The sequence below is a fragment of the Piliocolobus tephrosceles genome, chromosome 5 (assembly GCF_002776525.5).
Source record: "Piliocolobus tephrosceles isolate RC106 chromosome 5, ASM277652v3, whole genome shotgun sequence".
NCBI lineage: Eukaryota > Metazoa > Chordata > Mammalia > Primates > Cercopithecidae > Piliocolobus > Piliocolobus tephrosceles.
This window is the reverse complement of record NC_045438.1, coordinates 131,271,149-131,286,466: the sequence shown is the minus strand read 5'-3', so window position 1 is coordinate 131,286,466 and position 15,318 is coordinate 131,271,149. Positions and strand designations below refer to the sequence as shown.

General features: G+C 44.4%; 1 protein-coding gene across 2 annotated transcripts in view; it reads left to right on the top strand.

Annotated features, from left to right (window-relative positions):
- The window catches only part of CMTR1 (cap methyltransferase 1), a 49,588-nt gene that overhangs the window by 27,774 nt on the left and 6,496 nt on the right, over window positions 1-15,318 (top strand). For both annotated transcript variants that reach the window (XR_002731727.2, XM_023212701.2), the window contains exons 11-18: window positions 1,243-1,339; window positions 1,653-1,785; window positions 2,509-2,688; window positions 11,030-11,086; window positions 11,856-11,913; window positions 12,427-12,495; window positions 13,477-13,608; window positions 14,527-14,649. Coding sequence is in view for 1 of the 2 variants with exons in the window: in XM_023212701.2 (XP_023068469.1) it covers window positions 1,243-1,339; window positions 1,653-1,785; window positions 2,509-2,688; window positions 11,030-11,086; window positions 11,856-11,913; window positions 12,427-12,495; window positions 13,477-13,608; window positions 14,527-14,649 (849 nt within the window). In the remaining variant the exon portion in view is untranslated. The remainder of the gene's footprint in view (window positions 1-1,242; window positions 1,340-1,652; window positions 1,786-2,508; window positions 2,689-11,029; window positions 11,087-11,855; window positions 11,914-12,426; window positions 12,496-13,476; window positions 13,609-14,526; window positions 14,650-15,318) is intronic.

The window sequence follows — 15,318 nt, the reverse complement described above, 5'->3', positions numbered from 1 at the left end:
CAAAGATGCCCAGGCTCACTGAAGCACTGTGCACAGCAGGGAACGACAGATGACAGGCTTGGGGCTGGCTGTGAGGGAGGGGCTGCTCTGGCTGAGCAGATGTGGGATTCTGATAGCGCTTATGAGGCAGCTGTTGCAGTGCGGCAGCTATAGAGTTGCGAACTCAAGGGCTTTCTGCTTCAGCACTTCAGCAGTGTAGAGGGGTGACCTAGGCTTTTTTTTTTTTTTTTTTTAATTGACTCCATAATCAGACATGCATTTTGAGAAGCATCTTTAAGTCTGGAAGACACTGCTAAACATTTTTTATCCTGAGTCCTTTAGCTATCACTTTTGTAGAACTGAGTCAGGGAGACCTGGCCTGGTTGGGGCCTGTTTAATAGAGGTCAGCGTCCTTTTTATTTTTTTTATTTTATTGTAAAAAACACAAATTTGATCATCTTAATCATTTTTAAGTGTTAAGTCTATTCACACTGTTGTACAACAGATTTTCAGAAGTTTTCATTTTGCAAAACAGAAACTATACCCATTTAACAACACTCTGCCACCCGATGTCCCCTGGCCTCCTTTACTTTTATGTAAGCCTGACTCTCTGTCTCCTGCTGGGATCTCACAAGGAGGGAGACCACTCTAGAAACAGCATTACACATTCTTTCAGTAAATACCCTGGCCAGAGAGTCTGCCAGCTGGAGAGAAGAGGCACTGTGGTCTTAGGACGGGAAAGGGGGTATTGTAAGTAAAACCTGAGTCAACAGAGAAAGATTACTGTAACTAGGAAGGTTAACTTTTCTCCTGTCACCAGAGTGGGAAGCCGAAGCGAGTTTTCTCACTGCACTCACTCCCTGGTCTTGTTAGGACTCACCAGAGCATTCTGTTATCTTATGTTGTGGTTGACCTCTGACTAGCCAATATTTTGCCTCTGTTCTGCCTTACTCTTCCCGGGATTCCCATGAGTTAAAACACTTTCTAGACCATCTCCTTGGAAAAGTAGGCTTGGTTCCATCCCCTGGGAATGATAGAGCAGGAAAGTGGAGCTGGTCCAGTGGTAGGTCTCAGTCCTGTGCTTACTCCATCTAACAAGCCCAGTGACCTTCTAAAATAACTCAACACTGAGCTGCTTCTTCATCAGTCAGATGGTGATCAATGAAAACACTTCAAGAACTCTTGATGAAGATGAGGTAGTGATGTTATTCTCAGTCCCTCTCCTTTCTCTTTCCAACCCCATTCCTTGTGCTCTCATTTCAGGGTTTCTCGGTGGAGGGGCAGGAGAACCTGCAGGAGATCCTCAGCAAGCAGCTGCTTCTGTGTCAGTTCCTCATGGCGCTATCCATTGTCCGGACAGGTGACACTTCCTCAGCCGTCTCCTCACCCCAGGGCCCACTAGAGGCCCTATTGGACAAGAGCATGTATAAGGGGTTGGAGGGGAAGTTAAAAAAATCTGCTTGTGTTAGCTGACAGGTAGCTAAATGAGTAATTTAGGGAGAAAGAACCCTCAAATTCCCCCTCAAAACTGGTTCTCCCCCTTAAATTGTCTCTAACTTTTAACAGACCCAGGTGCTGGTTCCTTGACTTTGTCATATTTACTCCCAAGACTGCTTCACCCATCTCTTGGAATAGACCCATTGGCTGCTTTTGGTGTTTTCTCTCTAATCTAGGAGGCCACTTCATCTGTAAAACCTTTGACCTGTTCACACCGTTTAGTGTGGGGCTTGTCTACCTGCTGTACTGCTGCTTTGAACGAGTTTGTCTCTTCAAGCCTATTACCAGCCGTCCTGCCAACTCAGAGAGGTGAAGCCTTTCTCTCTATATTAGCCAGATTCGTTGGCTAAATGTCAGAACAGCAAATCATGGTGCATCTCTCTGGCATGACCTCTTAAGCTACATTTAAAACCTTGACTTTAAAGAAGTGATGAGAGCCAACAGGATTCAGGATTCCTGGATCTTTTGGTCTTGTGATGTGCCAGTTCAGCTTCTGCCTCCTTCTCCCAAGCCTTATTCTCCATGCTTATGTGAGGGACTCTCAGCTTGGTCCAGGAGAAGGTGACCAATAGCAGGGACACTTCGGGGGGCATGGGCTGGGAAGGGGCAAGGAGCTGCTATCCAGAGGCACTACTGGGGTCCCAGTGTGACACTGCCCACACACAGGGTGAGAGAAAACGCAACTAATCAGAATTGCCAGGTGGCTTGTTACAAACACATATTTCTGGACCTTCTCCTGGGAGAGTTTGATTCATTAGGTCTGTAATTTGACAGACTCCCCAGGTGATTGTGACGCAGCCCGTCTGTCACAGGGAAGTTAGGAACTACTGCCATAGAGAGTAGAAATAGAGCTTAACAGGGAAGGATTTGAGGGGAACTTTAGCGCGCAAAGGGTCTGTGTTGTTCTTTGTGCATAGGCCTAAGGTTGAATAGGGAAGTTGTTAAGCTTTGTGATTCCACAAGGGGTTGGGGGAAAGGAATATATGGGGAGGAAGCCCTTGCTCGGTGGAGTGACAGCGTATCTCCTGCCAGGTATGTGGTGTGCAAGGGCCTGAAGGTGGGCATAGATGACGTTCGGGATTACCTCTTCGCAGTGAATATTAAACTCAATCAGCTGCGGAACACTGATTCCGACGTCAACTTGGTGGTCCCCCTGGAGGTGATCAAGGGAGACCATGAATTTACTGACTACATGATACGGTCCAATGAGAGGTAAGCCAATGGGCTGGTTTTTGCTGGTACCACTGAGGTCCTAAGGAAGACCAGAGAGTGAAAGACTGAATGGTTGGCTCTTGGTATCACTTTGTCAACCCTGACAAATTGGCAACTGAGTGTGGTCTGCTGGTTCCAGGGCTGCCTGGGACTTTGGTTAGTTGCCCTCAGGGACCCCCATCCTGCTGCCAGGCCCTATCCCAAGGGTGGCAGGTAGGTGCCTGGCTAGTATAGGCCTGCCCACAGGAGCCTGTGTATACCCAGGAGCCTGTGTATAGCTGACAGAGAGCAGCCTGTGTCCCTGGAGGCAGGAGTAATTTCCCTTTAATTGCTGCTGTTTGTAGAAGGCCATCATGCTTATTGCCTGGAGAAGTCTCTGTTTGGAGGCAGGAGATGGATGGAAAGCATGTGTATAACATGCTTTGGAAGTGCCCAAACTTTTGCCAGCTCATGAGTTTCCCAGCTGGTGATCCAAATGCTGTTTTCTGTATCTTCTTTGTTTTCCCCACTCCCTGTTAGTGGTAATAATTTGAAGTTGTGATATTTGGCTTAGTTTTCTCAGTGGGCAGGCCTTAGAAAAAAGTGCTTAGAGATAGGTTGGGGGGTTGTATAGTAGCAGTGAATCAACAGAAAGTGCTCTCTTAGGGGGCCAAACAGGTGTTGGAAAGGCCTTAGTTAAGGGTCCAACCTTAAGTCCCCCAGAGAAGTTTGAAGATATAGGTGGCCCTGGAGAATCACAGAAGCGGAAGAAGTCTTTGTCCTATTCTCTTCTATTTTTCCAGTATTGCCTTGTGTTTTAACTTTCCACAGTACTACCATATAAGCTCCCTCATTTTGATAGCAATGGTAGGCACCAAAGTGGAGCAGACAGTAAACTTCAGCATGTTATAGATGAGGAAGCAAACAGGCCCAGGGATCAGCCTGGCTAGGGCTTTATGACACTTCTGGGTTATGGAACATGTCTTTTGGCTGAACAAGTGTGCGTAGAAGCATGGCAGAACTGGACTTCTTTTCAATGGTTCCAATAGCACAGAGTATTTAAGCAACTATATAACCAACCACTTTTCTTTTTCTAAAAAAGTGGAAGTATAATTCTGTAAGTGAAATGTAAATCTTAAGTGTATACTTTAATCAGTTTTGACAAATGCATATAGCCTTGTAGCCTACCATCCCTATTAAGATAAAAAACGTGACTGGGCGTAGTGGCTCATGCCTGTAATCCCAGCACTTTGGGAAGCCGAGGCGGGCAGATCACGAGGTCAGGAGATCGAGACCATCCTGGCTAACATGGTGAAACCTTGTCTCTACTACAAATACAAAAAATTAGCCGGGCGTGGTGGCAGGTGCCTGTAGTCCCAGCTACTTGGGAGGCTGAGGCAGGAGAATGGCGTGAACCCAGGAGGCGGAGCTTGCAGTGAGCCGAGATTGCGCCACTGCACTCCAGCCTGGGCAATAGAGAAAAAAAAAAAAAAAAGATAAAAAACGTTTCCATCACCTAAGGAAATTTCCTTGTGCCCCTACTCAGGCAACCCCAAAGTAACCCCTCTTCTGATTTTTATCACCACAGGTTAGTTTTGCTTGTTCTAGAACTTTGTATTTTGTGTCTGGGATTTTTTCCTCATCAAGTTTTTGAGATTCATTCATATTGTGTTACTTGGTTTGGTTTTCTTGCTGACTAGTATTCCATTCCATTGTATGGGGATTCTTTTGTCAATGGCCACTCGACAGTTTGGGGCTGTTACGAATAAAGCTGATAAAAACATTCTTATACAAAGCTTGGGTGGACAAATGTTGTAATTTCCCTTGGGTAAATACCTGAGTGGGAAATTCTGGATCATAGAGGAGATGTATATTTATTTTAAAATACCACATAGTTTTCTAAAACACTGTGTGTGTGTATCATATATATACACACACACACACACACACACACACAATAAAACAATGTATATGTATATAGTATACATATAATATGTATATTATGGCTGGGCGCCGTGGCTCATGCCTGTAATCCCAGCACTTTGGGAGGCCGAGGTGGGTGGATCACCTGAGGTCGGGAGTTCGAGACTAGCCTGGCCAATATGGTGAAACCCTCTCTCTACTAAAAATATAAAATTAGCTGGGCGTGGTGGCACATGCCTGTAATCCCAGCTACTGGGGAGGCTGAGGCAGGAGAATCGCTTGAACCTGGGAGGTGGAGGTTGCAGTGAACTGAGATCACGCCATTGCACTCCAGCCTGGGCAATGAGCAAGACTCCGTCTCATAAAAAAAATTGTATATTATATATAAAAACAATAAAACAATTTATATACATTGTTTTATTCTCCTTCCAGCAAAATATGAAGTTCTGATTACATCTTTGTCAGCACTTGGTATTATCAGTCTTTTATTTTAACCATTTGGTGGGGTATAGTGTTATATCATTGTGGTTTCAATATGTATTTCTGTGACAACTGATTATATTGAACCCCTTTGTGTGTGCTTTTTGGCTACTTGTATATCTTCTTTTATGAAGTGTTTCTTCAAGTCTTTTGAACATTTAAAAAAATTGATTTGCCTTTTTATCAAGTTGCAGGAATTATTTTACATTCTGGATACAAGTCCTGTGAGTAGCTGGGGTTACAGGCACCTGCCACCATGCCCAGCCAATTTTTGTGTTTTTAGTAGAGACAGGTTACAACATGTTGGCCAGGCTGGTCTTGAACTGACCTCAGGTGATCCGCCCACCTAGGCCTCCCAAAGTGCTGGGATTTCAGGCATGAGCCACCATGTCTGGCTGACCTTTGGCTGTTTTTAATTGTTTTTGTTTGTTTGTTGTTGTTGTTGAATTGTAGGAGTTCTTTAAATATTCTGGATATTAATCACTTGTCAGATATGTGATTTGAAAATATCTGCGATTCTGTAGGGTTTTTTTTTTCCACTGCATCGATTGTGTCCTTTGATGCACTTAAGTTTAAAATTTTGATGTAATCCAATTTACCTATTTTTTTTGTTTTATTCCTTGTGCTTTTGGTGTTACATGCAGGAAATCATTGTTAAATTCAATGTCATTAATCTTTCCTTTATGTTTTTAAAAAGTTTTACAGTTTCTTTTTTTTTTTTTCTTTTTTTTTTTGAGATGGAGTCTTGCTCTGTTGCCAGGCTGGAATACAGTGGTGCAATCTCAGCTCACTGCAATCTCTGCCTCCCAGGTTCAAGCAATTCTCTGGTCTCAACCTCCCGAGCAGCTGGGATTACAGGTGTGTGCCACCATGCTCAGCTAATTTTTGTATTTTTAGTAGAGACAGAGTTTCACCATGTTGGCCAGGATGGTCTCCATCTCTTGGCCAGGATGGTCTCGATCTTTTGACCTCATGATCCTCCCGCCTCGGCCTCCCAAAGTGCTGGAATTACAGGCATGAGCCACTGCGCCCGGCCAAGTTTTACAGTTTTATGTGTTACATTTAGATCTTTGATTCATTTTAAGTTAATTTTTGTATATAGTATTAGGTGAGGGTCAATTTGCATGTGAATATCTAGTTTTCCTAGCACCATTAGTTGAAAACAGTGCCCTTTCCCCATTGATTGGTCTTGGCATCTATCATTTGATCATATATATAAGAGTTTATTTCTGGGCTATCTCTTCCATTGGTTTATGTGTCTGTCTTTATGCCAGTAGTAGACAGTTTTTATTACTGTAGCTTTGTAGGAAGTTTTAATATCAGGAAGTGTGAGTTCTCTAACTTTGCTCATCATTTTCAAGATTATTTTGGCTATTTGGTGTCCCTTGAGATTCCTTATAAATTTTAGGATGGGCTTTTCTATTTCTGCACATATATATGTGTGTATATATAATTTTTTTAATGTTATGAATTTCCTTTCAAGAATCCTTTAGGGCCAGGCACGGTGACTCACACCTGTAATCCCAGCACTTTGGGAGGCCAAGGCAGTTGATTACTTATGCTCAGGAGTTTGAAACCAACCTGGGCAACATGGTCGAAGTCCTATCTCTACAAAATGTATAAAAATTAGCTGGGCATGGTGGCTTATACCTGTGGTACCAGCTACTCAGGAGGCTGAGGCAAGAGGATTGGTTGAGCCGAGAAGGTGGAGGTTGCAGTGAGCCAAGATTGCACCACTGCCCTCCAGCCCGGATGACAGAATGAGACCCTGTGTCAAAAAAAAAAAGGATGCTTTAGCCGAATCTCCTACATTTTGATATGTGTCTTTTAATTATCCTATGGCTCATATATTTTAAATTTTTTCCTTATGATTTGTTCTTTGATTCATAGATTATGTGTATGTCGTGTTTAATATTCAGATAATTTAGGATTTTTAAGATACCTGTTAGATTTAGTCACACCATTCTCAGAGAATGTATTCTGTATGATTTTGATCCTTTGAAACTTAATGAGGCTTATTTTATCGCCCATCATATGCTCTATCTTGGTGTTGCTTGGTATAATGTTCTATAAATGTTAATTTGGTCAAGTTAGTTCATAGTGTTTTTCAGATCTTCTAAATCTTCACTGATATTTTGAGTACTTATTCTGTCAGTTGCTAAGAGGGTTGTTAAAAGTCTTTATGATTATTGAGCTGTCTGTGTCTCCCATTAGTTTTGTCAATTCTTCAGTTATTTGGGATCTTTGTTATTAGGCACATGCACGTTTAAGACAGTTTTGTTTTCTTGATGAATTGACCTTTTATCGTAATGAAATACCCTATTTCCAGTAATACTCCTTGTCTGAAAGTCTGCTTTATCTGACATTAATATAGCCACTTAAGCTTTCTTTAGCTTAGTGTTTGTATGGTCTTTTTTTGTCCTTCTACCTTTGTCTTTATGATTAAATGTGTTTCTTATAGACAACATGTGGGTAAGTCTTACCTTTTTGTCCAGTCTGACCTGTATAGAAGTCTCAGCATTTTAATTGGGGTGATTGGTACATTTACATTGAGTGTAATTATTAATGTTTGGCTCTAAATCCCCTGTCTTGGTTGATTTCTGTTTATCCTGTCTGGTCTTTGTTCTTCTCTTCCTTTCTTCCCTCCATTTTTGGTGGGACTAATTCAGTATTTTTTAATAACTAATTCAGTATTTTTTAAATAATTCAGTATTTTTTAGGATTCTTTTTATCTCCTTGGGTTTTTTTAGATGACTTTATTTTGTTATGTTTTAGTTGTTGCTCTAGAGATTACAATATGCACCTTTAATTAATCAGTCTGCCTTCCAAAACTATTTTGTTGCTTTACGAACAGTGTAAGAACCTTACAACACGATACATGCTATTCTTTTGTCTTTGTGTTTTTGTTTTTATATAAACCCTAGTTTATATAATTACTATTTTTACTTTAAACTGCTTATAGTCTTTTAAAGATGCACACGCATGCACATATATATCTAATTTTGTGTATTTAAAAATATATTTAGGCCAGGTGTGGTGGCTCATGCCTATAATCCCAGGACTTTGGGAGGCTTAGGCAGGTGGATCACCTGAGGTCAGGAGTTCGAGACCAGCCTGACCAACATGGTGAAACCTCATCTCTACAAAAGTACAAAAATTAGCCCGGCATGATGGCAGGTACCTGTAATCCCAGCTACTCGGGAGGCTGAGGCAGAAGAAGCACTTGAACCTGGGAGGTGGAGGTTGCATTGAGCTGGGATTGTGCCATTGCACTCTAGCCTAGGTGAGAGAGCAAGACTTCATCTTAAATAAATAAATAAATAAAAATAATGTATTTAGACCAGGCATGGTGGCTCACGCCTATAATCCCAGCACATTGGGAGGCTGAGGCAGGTGGATCACTTCAGGCCAGGAGCTTGAGACTGGCCTGGCTAACATGGCGAAACTGTCTGGCAAGAGAATTGCTTGAACCCAGGGGGCAGAGGTTACAGTGTGCCAAGATCGTGCCACTGCACTCTAGCCTGGGTGATAGAGTGAGACTCTGTCTCAAAACAAAAAAAAGGCCGGGCGCGGTGGCTCAAGCCTGTAATCCCAGCACTTTGGGAGGCCGAGACGGGTGGATCACAAGGTCAGGAGATCGAGACCATCCTGGCCAACATGGTGAAACCCCGTCTCTACTAAAAAAAAAAATACAAAAAACTAGCCAGGCGAGGTGGCGGGCGCCTGTAGTCCCAGCTACTCGGGAGGCTGAGGCAGGAGAATGGCGTGAACCCGGGAGGTGGAGCTTGCAGTGAGCTGAGATCTGGCCACTGCACTCCAGCCTGGGCGACAGAGCAAGACTCTGTCTCAAAAAAAATATATATATGTATATATATAATGTATGTATGCATATTTCCCTTTCATTTTTGAAGGATATTTTCACTGGGTATACAATTTGAGGTTGATGTTTTTTGCACTTTAAAGATATGATATCATGGTTCTCTGCCTCCCTTGTTTCTGATGAAAAGTCAGCCATTATTCCTGTTGTTTTCCTGGATGTCATGTGTCTTTTTCCCTTCTGGCTGCTTTTATTTTTTCTTTTTTTTTTTTCTTTATTTTTTAATTTTTTATTATACTTTAAATTCTAGGGTACATGTGCATAACGTGCAGGTTTGTTACATATGTATACTTGTGCCATGTTGGTGTGCTGCACCCATCAACTCGTCAGCACCCATCAATTCGTCATTTATATCAGGTATAACTCCCAATGCAATCCCTCCCCCCTCCCGGCTGCTTTTAATATTTTATCTGTTATTTTTAGTATATCAACCTTGATACATTTATATGTGGTTTTCTTTGTATTTATTCTGCTTGGGGTTCACTGACCTTGGATCTGTGGATTGATTTCATTCAACACTTCAGGAAATTTCTTGGCCATTAGTTTGTCAATATGTTGTTTTATTGGTTTTTGTTTTGTTTTGTTTTTTGAGATGGAGTCTCACTCTGTTGCCCAGGCTGGAGTGCAGTGGTGCAATCTCAGCTCACTGCAACCTCCTCCTCTGGGGTTCAAGTGATTCACCTGCTTCAGCCTTCCGAGTAGTTGGGATTACAGGCACCCACCACCATGCCTGGCTAGTTTTTGTGTTTTTAGTAGAGACAGAATTTCACCATGTTGGTCAGGCTGGTCTCAAACTCCTGACCCTAGATGATCCGCCAGCCTTAGCCTCCCAGAGTGCTGGGATTACAGGTGTGAGCCACCACACCCAGCCTAATATATTGTTTTATTCTTTCCTCTGCTTCTGGAACTCCAATTATGTTTATGTTAAGCAGTTTGCTATTGTCCCCAATACCTAGATGATCCGTTTTTGTTTTTTTTTTTTTTCACTTTTTTTCCTCTTTTATGTTTCAGTTTGGGTTTCTTTTTTTTTTTTTTTTTTTTTTGAGACAGAGTCTTGCTCTGTCGCCCGGGCTAGAGTGCAGTGGCCGGATCTCAGCTGCAAGCTCCGCCTCCCGGGTTTACCCCATTCTCCTGCCTCAGCCTCCGGAGTAGCTGGGACTACAGGCGCCCGCCACCTCGCCCGGTTTTTTTTGTATTTTTAGTAGAGACGGGGTTTCACCGTGTTAGCCAGGATGGTCTCGATCTCCTGACCTCGTGATCCGCCCGTCTCGGCCTCCCAAAGTGCTGGGATTACAGGTTTGAGCCACCGCGCCCAGCCCAGTTTGGGTTTCTATTGACATGTCTGTCCTCAAGTTCACTGGTTCTTTTCTCTACTATGTTCAGTCTGCCAATCCCAGCAAAATAATTTCTCATCTCAAACATATTTTCATTTCTAGAATTTCTATTTGCCTTTAAAAAATACAGTTTCTATATCTCTGCTGAAAATCTTCACCTTTTTATTTATATATGTCATTCACCCTTTCCAGTAGATCTTTTAACATGTTTATCACAGTTATCTTAAAGGCCCCATCTGAGAATTCCAACATTTGGGCCATCTCTGGGTCTTATTCTTTTGGCTTGTTTTCCCTCTTGCCAATGGGTAGCATTTTCTTGCTTCATCATATGCCTCATAATTTTTTATTAAATACCAGGCATTGTATGTAAAGAACAGTGAAGACTAAAGTAGAAAGGGTGGCTGTTACTATACATGGGTCGAGTAAGCTTAGTCTATAGTTGAACCGAGTCTGGGCTTTGAATGAGCTCACCTCTACTCTCAGATGATTTAAGGGTGGGAATACAAGCTTCCTTTTAGTAGGACTTGGGATCTAAGAACTGAGTGACTTGGTTTTCCTGTTCTACCCTCATCCTTCAGTAAGCCCCACGTAACTGCACTGTGGGGTGGGGTGTGGGTTTCTTTCTCAGCTCTCCAGCTCCTTCACCAAACGTAGATGGCCACTGCTCCAGTTTAACCTCTCTGTCCTGATGTCAGTTACCTGTCTTTTTTGGTAATCCTGAGATCAAACAATTTTTTTTTTCTTTTAGCCACTGTGGTCTGCAGATCAAAGCTCTGGCGAAAATCCATGCCTTTGTTCAAGACACGTGAGTGTTGCACACTTTTCAGAAACCACCTATTTCAAGGGAAGATCTTGCTTTGCTCCTCCCCCCAAGCTGGTTTTTTTCATTTCAAGAAACATTTTAAAACACCTACTCTTATCTCATACTCTGCTGTGGTCTCTGAAGGATGCCAGAAAAGCATATGACATGAATCTTGTCCCCAAATACTTTACACTGTCTTTGGGCAGATAAGAGTAACCCAGGAAAAGGATACAGGAAAGTTTATGAACAGTGCATCAGAGGGTATACAGTGGCGTAGCACAAGTAGAATACATAATGTTCAGGGGACACAGAGTAAAGAGTGATCAAGAGAGGAGAGGTAGGACTGATCAGAGAAACCTCTGGTAGGGGGTGAACATAAGCTAATTCAGCCTTGTGGGGCATGGTGACATCTGCTGAGACAGGTTTAGTATGGCCTGTGTCAGCAGAAGAGGAGCTAGAACATGTTGATGAGTGATTGAAAAGGGGTGTCAGAGAGGACCCTGGCATCCAGGTGGTCTGGAGGGCACTTTCTCCTTTCCCATTGTGGTGAGAAGGGCAGGTAATCCCATTTCATGTATGTTGGAGCTCCTGTCTTCAAAAGGAGAGCCTTGCATGTGTTGTAATCACGCTGGGCCAGTGGCAGCATAGTGTCTGTGTGTACACTCACATGTTCATTCATTCAGGCCTCCTCTCTGTGGGATGTGAGGGGTGCACTGGGGGCACTCCTGTGTCTCGTAGAGATTTTAATCACTGACTGGCTTCATACTCCCAGGACACTGAGTGAGCCTCGACAGGCAGAGATCCGGAAGGAGTGCCTCCGACTCTGGGGGGTGAGTGTCTCCCCCAGCTCATTGCTGCTTCAGGGCAGGGAAGCTGTAGAGAAGGACGGGGTTAGCTCCCAATCCTGTCACCTTAGGGTCCCTCCGCATCCAAAAATATATGCTACCCTCACAGCATCCCAGAGGTTGACTTTTCGGCATTGCTGGTAGTTACCTCCTTGGCCCTTTGACTGCAGGTTTGACCCTGCAGCTGGGTCAGAAAGGGCTAAGGGGTGGGGTGTGGGGAGGTGGACTGGCATCAGTTTTGCAACTGGTGGCCCCATGTAGCAGCACTGACCACAGAGAGCCCCAGAGAAAGGGAAGTAGCCTTTGGGGTGCATTGCCACAGGGTCTGAAAGGGAGCAGTGAGTGAATTATCCACCTCCATCCCTGTCAGCCTAGCCTCCTTCGTTGTGTGCCATTCCTCCTCCCCAGTCTGACCCTATCCTCCACCTGCGTACACTCATACACGGCCTCAGTCAAACGGGCATTGGAAAGTCAAGGCTCTTTGCTGTCTTATTTCAGATCCCAGACCAGGCTCGTGTGGCTCCTTCTTCCTCTGACCCCAAATCAAAGTTCTTTGAGCTAATCCAGGTAAGACTGGTATCTGTGGTGGAAATAAAAAGTTAGAGATCTGTCTCTAGATGTGGATAGTATCACTGAGGCCCCAAATGCATGGCCTCCAGAGGGTTTGTGCAGATGCCCCTCATGGATTCTAAGGGGCAGAGCTAAGGCTGCCACAGTGGGAAACCTTTGGTATAGGGTGTTGAATTCCCCAAGAGCAGTCAGGCCAACGGAAGATTCTCATCTTCAGTGCCTGTGCTCAGCATTCCTGCCACCCAAAGGGTGGTTCTGGCTGTGTCACCCTGGCAAATTCAGGGTCCTGTGGGATTTGCCTACAAAAGAGACACAGAGTATAGGATGATCTTAGACAAGGGAGCTGGGCATAGGGTGAAGGGAGCTGCCAGGGAAGCCCACAGCATGGTTGGCCTAACCCCAGCTTCTTTGTCTTATTTCTGGTGACCTGGTCCTCAGAGTTCTTTTGCCCTGTTTCTTCCTACCACTCAACCTCCAGCTTTTACTTGGGCCTCATTTAAATCTGGCCCAGATCATGGGCAATTGTGCTGGTTTTGTGGGGGTCAGGGAGTAGAGACCGAGGTTCAAGATGCCCTCAAAAGAATTGTATGTGTACAATTTTCTAAATGGGGTAAAGAGATCACTAAACTGTTCTCAAACCAACTGCTGGAGAATCCTTGCTTTTACTTTTATCGAAGGGGCAGCTTTTATATTCTGGTGACATTTTCTTATAGGTCTGGTAAATTGATCTGTACTTGGGGACTCAGTGTTCTTTACTTTTCCAGCCTCTCCTAATAGGTCCTACAGGAACATTCCAAGCAGATGGAAATAGATCCCATTTAGTGCACAGTTAGGTAGAGAAGGGGGTGCAGGGGAGCGTATTTCAGAGAGCCAATGCTTCCTGTCCCTTGCCTTGTCGAGCCTGCCCCCAGCCCATGTAGGCACCCATACTGTCCCTTCCCCCAACCTGACAGTGTTTTCTCTGACTCGTGGCTGCAGGGCACTGAGATTGACATCTTCAGCTACAAGCCCACACTGCTCACCTCTAAAACCCTGGAGAAGATCCGCCCTGTGTTTGACTACCGCTGCATGGTGTCTGGCAGTGAGCAGAAGTTCCTCATCGGCCTGGGGGTAAGTCTGCACCTGGCTTCCTGCCCTGCTTGGGATGGTGGATTTGCCCTTTGTGGGAATCTGGACTGTTGCCTGCCACACTTGGTACATGTTCTCTTGGCACTAAGTAGCTGTTGCTTTAACTCTAGTGAAGGTATTTCTTGAAACTTTATTTCCTTTCTTCCTCTGAGTTTGCCAAGTGTCATTCATTCATTCTTTCATTTGTTTCTTCAACTCTGTGCGTTGCTAAAGGGAACACTGCTGCTTTTCTTGTGATACAGAGCTTCCCAGGCTAGCAGCGTGGTCAGCAGGCTAATCTGGCTTGAGCCCATGCAGCCATTCCTTTGCAACACCACCACCACCCCATGCCATCCCCCATCTTGCACAGATACTCCCTGTCCTTACCCTGGGCCCCCTGGAGTCTAAAATGAGGTGAGGGAGAGCCTTGGCAAGTTGTTTATCTTACTTAACTGGGTAAAGTCATTGCTTTTTCTTTCAACTCTTGACTTGTGTTTCTATATAATTTGATCCTGTCTTCCTCAGTTACTTCTTTTGTGTCCTCTCACACTTTGTCTTTTTCTCATTTTACTTACTCTTTCCTTCTCTGCTCTCTGGATTCTTCACCAAACCCACCTTAGACATACACGAAATTGGATCTTTTTTGAGGGCCACTAATTATGGACTTAGGTCTTTTGAGTGGTGCCCTGCGCCTGTTCCAAGGCTGAGCCAGATCTCTGCTTCTCTTCTGCAGAGGCACTGGTGAACACTACTATCATTATCACTAAAGTATAATGGATTTAATTTCTCATAGACATTTTCTTCTGACATTTCCCAGTCCCATCAGTTTGTAGCTGCTAACTAAAAGCTCTTTTGAGAAGTAAGCCTTTTATCCTTCGATGTCCGTGCCTTCCTTACCCGACTGTTTCTCTCTGCCTATAGAAATCCCAGATCTACACGTGGGATGGCCGCCAGTCAGACCGCTGGATCAAGCTAGACCTGAAGACAGAGCTGCCTCGGGACACTCTGCTATCTGTGGAAATTGTGCATGAGCTGAAAGGGGAGGTCAGAGATGGTTCTGCTCAAGTGTTGGCCCTGCAGCTAGGGGACTAGGGAGCTGCTGAACCTGGCCTTTTGCCCTGAGTTAACTTGGTTACATTGTGTGGTGGCTGACAGGGCCGAAGGCTGGGCTAAGGGTTTATAATGACTCTTCTCCCAGTGCAGCTGCTCTAAGACACAGTGGTTCAGGTAAGGAGGAGCACAGTTTCTGTGCATCAGAGGAGACCTTGATTGTCTCTGTGCATTGAGGGCCCTACTGAGTCTACTGGGTATTTTTTAGCAGCTGATTTAGCTTTTGACCAGAGATCCCTTGGGAAAGAAGAGACTTGTTATTTCTCAGGAGCCATGAGTATGAAATCTGTGTGGTAACATTCAGAACAGTCAGTAGGAACAGTTGGCAAGGGGTGTAAGCCAGATCCTGGCTGGAGTGCCATGGCAGCAACCTCACTGGGTTTGAGGTTCAAGGGGCCTCATCACCCAATGCCTTGGATCTTTTTTTTTTTTTTTTTTTGTGAGACGGAGTCTTGCTCTGTCGCCCGGGCTGGAGTGCAGTGGCCGGATCTCAGCTCACTGCAAGCTCCGCCTCCCGGGTTTACGCCATTCTCCTGCCTCAGCCTCCGGAGTAGCTGGGACTACAGGCGCCCGCCACCTCGCCCGGTTTTTTTTGTATTTTTA